At 41.8% G+C, this 3,990-nt stretch overlaps 1 protein-coding gene across 1 annotated transcript; it reads left to right on the top strand.

Annotated features, from left to right (window-relative positions):
• Positions 1-938: 938 nt before the first annotated feature.
• LOC143027301 (general transcription factor II-I repeat domain-containing protein 2-like) lies at positions 939-1,553 on the top strand. Its single transcript, XM_076188571.1, has one exon. It carries the CDS (start codon positions 939-941, stop codon positions 1,551-1,553), a length of 615 nt encoding a protein of 204 aa, XP_076044686.1.
• The last annotated feature ends 2,437 nt before the right edge of the window (positions 1,554-3,990 follow it).

Here is a 3,990-nt window from a genome sequence, read left to right as displayed (position 1 = left end):
TCGCCACTGGGAGACAGAGCACCGATCATCAAAATTTATGTCGATGTCTGCCGCCGAGAGGAAGGACGCCATCGTTAGACTATCGAGCAACCTGCAGAAACAAACTTTGCTCTTCCGCAAGCAGAATGCTGAGGCCGAAAAGGTGACGTGCGCCAGTTATGAGGTCTTCCACATCCTTGCTCGCCGAATGAAGCCATTCGCGGTTGGGGACTTCATCATGGAATGCCTCCTCGCTGTAGTGGAATTCGTCTGTCCAGAGCAGCGTTCTGCCTTTTTTGAGAGCGTGAACCTTTCGTCCCGCACCGTTCGTCGTCGCATCGAGGATATGTCGGACAACGTGCACGACTCACTCAAAACACGCAGCTCGAACTTCATCGCCTTTTCCCTCGCTCTGGATGAGAGCACCGACACAAAGGACACGGCCCAGCTGGCCGTTTTCATCCGCGGCGTCACCGCTGACCTATAGCTGTCTGAAGAAATCCTCCAGCTTGTCCCGCTGCGCGGCACCACCGCTGGGCAAGACATCTGCGACGCCCTGCTTTAGTGTGTTGATCAGCACTCCCTGGACCTCTCCCGTCTTGTGTGCGTGACGACCGACGGTGCCCCGGCGATGGTTGGGGAGAAGAAGGGCGCCGCTTCGCTGCTCGTGCACCACTGTGAAGCCGCCGGATACATTTAGCCCATTAACATGATGCGGTCGTCAACTCCATCCTCTCTTGTAGCCTTAACCACCGTCAGTTCCAGGTACTGATGGACGAGGTGAACGTGCACTACAACGACCTGCTCTACTTCTGTGAGGTACGCTGGCTGAGTCGTGGGGCTATGCTGTCTCGTTTGTGCGACTTACAGCAGGAGATTGCCACCTTCCTACGTCAGAAGAACCTTCCCCACGCTGATTAATTCTCTGATCCGCGGTGAGGCACCTGAACACCTTCAACATGATGCTACAAGGAAAAGATATTCTCGTGATAGACATGTACGAGCACATCACTGCCTTCGAAGTTAAACTGCACTTGTGGGAGGCTCAATTGGCTTCTGGTCAGTTTGTGCATTTTCCTCGCCTTGCTGCTTGTGCCCCTGACGACATGGACCTGGATATTTGCGTTAGTGTCGTCACCTCTCTGCGTGAGGAATTTGCTTCACGTTTTGCAGGAGTCAGGGTGCTGGCTGCGGACTTCAAGTTTTTCACTGTTCCCTTTGACTTCCCCGTGGAAGACGCCCCTGCCTCCCTGCAAATGGAGCTGGTGGAGCTGCAGTGCAACGATGAAATGAAGGCGAAGTTCCGCACCTCTTCTCTGTTGTCCTTCTTCCGCGACATCGTCCTCCCTTCTAACAATTTTCAAAAATACATTGCGCATGTTCAACGCATTGTAGCCATGTTCGGCAGCACCTACTGTTGCGAACAGCTCTTCTCCAAAATGAGGTACACGAAGTCTCACCTTCGCTCCCAACTCTCAGACCGCCACCTCAATGATATTCTTCTATTGTATACCTCCATCGAGCCAGACATGGAAATACTTCTTCATGGCAAACAGCACCAGCAGTCTCATTGATCTGTAGGGTGTTCAATGCAAGTTATTTGGAAATTCGTTAACAAAAATGGATAGTGAGAAGGATCTCGGGGTAATTATCAGTAACGATCTCAAATCATCTAAGGAGTGTATTTCAGCCTCTGAGAAAGCAAATAAGATTCTAGGACTGATTGCGCGATCCTTTGACTTCAAAAGTCCATCTCTCATTAACAAGATAATCGTTAGTTCGTCCACATTTGGAATATGCTGTTTCCGTATGGTCACCGAATCTCATTAAAGACATTGACAAATTGGAAAAAGTACAACGGCGAGCCACAAAACTAATTCCAAATATAAAAAATAAATCATACGAAAATCGACTAAAACATATGAATCTCTTTTCCTTAAAAAAATGTAGACTCAGAGGTGACTTGATACAGGTCTTTAAGATTCTAAAGGGGAATGACAACATCAAAAGTGAAAAAAAAATTCACACTGAATGAGAATCCGACAAGAAATAATGGTCTCAAGCTGTCCGGAAATAGATTTAATTTGGAAGAGGGTAGAAACAACTTTGCGAACCGTGTATTTGATGAATGGAATAGACCTCCTGCAGAGGCAGTGCAATGTAGTTCAGTTCGAAACTTTAAGATTCGTTTAGATAAACATCTAAGCAAGATGCTGTAATGACTGCCATTTATTTTATATCACTTGTTTATTTGTTTGTTATTATTTGTCGGTTTATTATTTGCTTGATTCTTATTTATTATCATTTATCTGTCAATTTATTATTATTCACTATTTACCTGTTTGCTTATTATTTAACTATACCTATGCATTTATTTCATTTATTATTATCTATATTATTATAATTCTTATTTTATTTTATTTTATTTTATTTCATTTCATTTATCATTATCATATATTTTTTCGCATCCGACCTGATTATGGACCAAAAGATTTCCTGCGGCATGCTCCGCCTTTGTAATCCTTTGTAAAGGCTACATCCGAGCTCAGATGGTCAGCAGGGAGGTGATGAGTAGGAACAGAAGCAAGAAAGACATGTTCTCTATGGTGTGCAGCAACAGAGGATTGCAGTAGTAAAACTGGTTATTGTATTTGATGATTTTGTTTTCTAAATGAATCAGGTGTATCACGATCATTCGTTTTACTACCATGAATCTATTTTCACCCTATAAAATAAATCTGATCCATTTACATTACTAGCTATTTAGTGGTGTTAGTAAAAGGGTGGGAATACTGAATTTTCGTAGAATTTCAAGTTAAAACTCACGTAGCAAGAAATAAAAAGTTTAAAAATTTGAAGATATCACATGATTCTGTACATTAAACTACATCATTTATTCATCTTTGTTCGTAGGTTTTCTGTATACAGTAAACTTTGGACCTTCATCATTCCTCCATATTATCTACCAGTATCCAAGTCTGATTACATTAAGCTCATTTCATTGTGCGTCAGTTTTGATCCATTTACATTCAGCGGGAAGGTATATCGACAACATCAGGGACTGGCAATGGGCTCCCCGCTCAGTGCCGTAATGGCTTCTTTATTTATGGAATTAATGGAAAGGGATGAATATATTAAAATAATGGGAAGAAACTCTACCTGGTACCGCTACGTTGACGATGTGATTTCCATTTATCCAAGAGGGACGAATTTAGAAAACAAACTACGAAGACTGAATAACGTGCATGAAAATATACAATTCACGATAGAAAAAGAAGAAAAGAAATTACCATTTCTAGACACGATAATATGGAGGAATGATGAAGGTCCAAAGTTTACTGTATACAGAAAACCTACGAACAAAGATGATTACATACACTATCTCTCTGCACACAATGACAGGACAAAATCAGGCGTAATAATAGGATTCTTCTTGAGGGCATTAAGAATTTGCAGCCAGGAACATTTAGAAGAAGAGAATAAATACATTATGGATTCATTCATGAAACTGGGTTACCCAAGGGGATTAATATTAAAACTAAAACACAAAGCAAAAGGAATAATGAGACGAAAAAATGACAGGAGCGAAAATACGGACAGAGACACAAGAAAATTTTTAGTACTTCCTAATTCAAAAACAGCCAACAACATTACCAAATACTTACAAAAAGCAGGAATGAACATTGCCGTCACTTCAGGACAGAAGATTAGAGACTTGGTCGGTCATAAAGGTGAGATCAGGACTGATCAGGTCAACAAAGAAAGCACAGTGTACAAAATTCCATGTGGTGATTGCCAACGAGCCTACTATGGAGAAACGAGTAAGGGGACTAAGGTAAGAATGACACAACACAAATCAGACTGACATAACAGAACATCAAATGCTATAGTAGTACACGCAGAGGAGTATGGACATCTACCGGACTGGAATAACATAAAAACAATTCACACAGGAATGAGTAAGAAAATCAGGAAAGCAATGGAAGCAGTATATATCAATAAGGAAGAATG

The sequence above is a fragment of the Oratosquilla oratoria genome, chromosome 8 (genome assembly GCF_046742065.1).
Source record: "Oratosquilla oratoria isolate Oo_2021 chromosome 8, ASM4674206v1, whole genome shotgun sequence".
Classification (NCBI taxonomy): domain Eukaryota; kingdom Metazoa; phylum Arthropoda; class Malacostraca; order Stomatopoda; family Squillidae; genus Oratosquilla; species Oratosquilla oratoria.
Note: the sequence above shows the minus strand (reverse complement) of the source record. Positions and strands in the feature narration are given on the sequence as shown.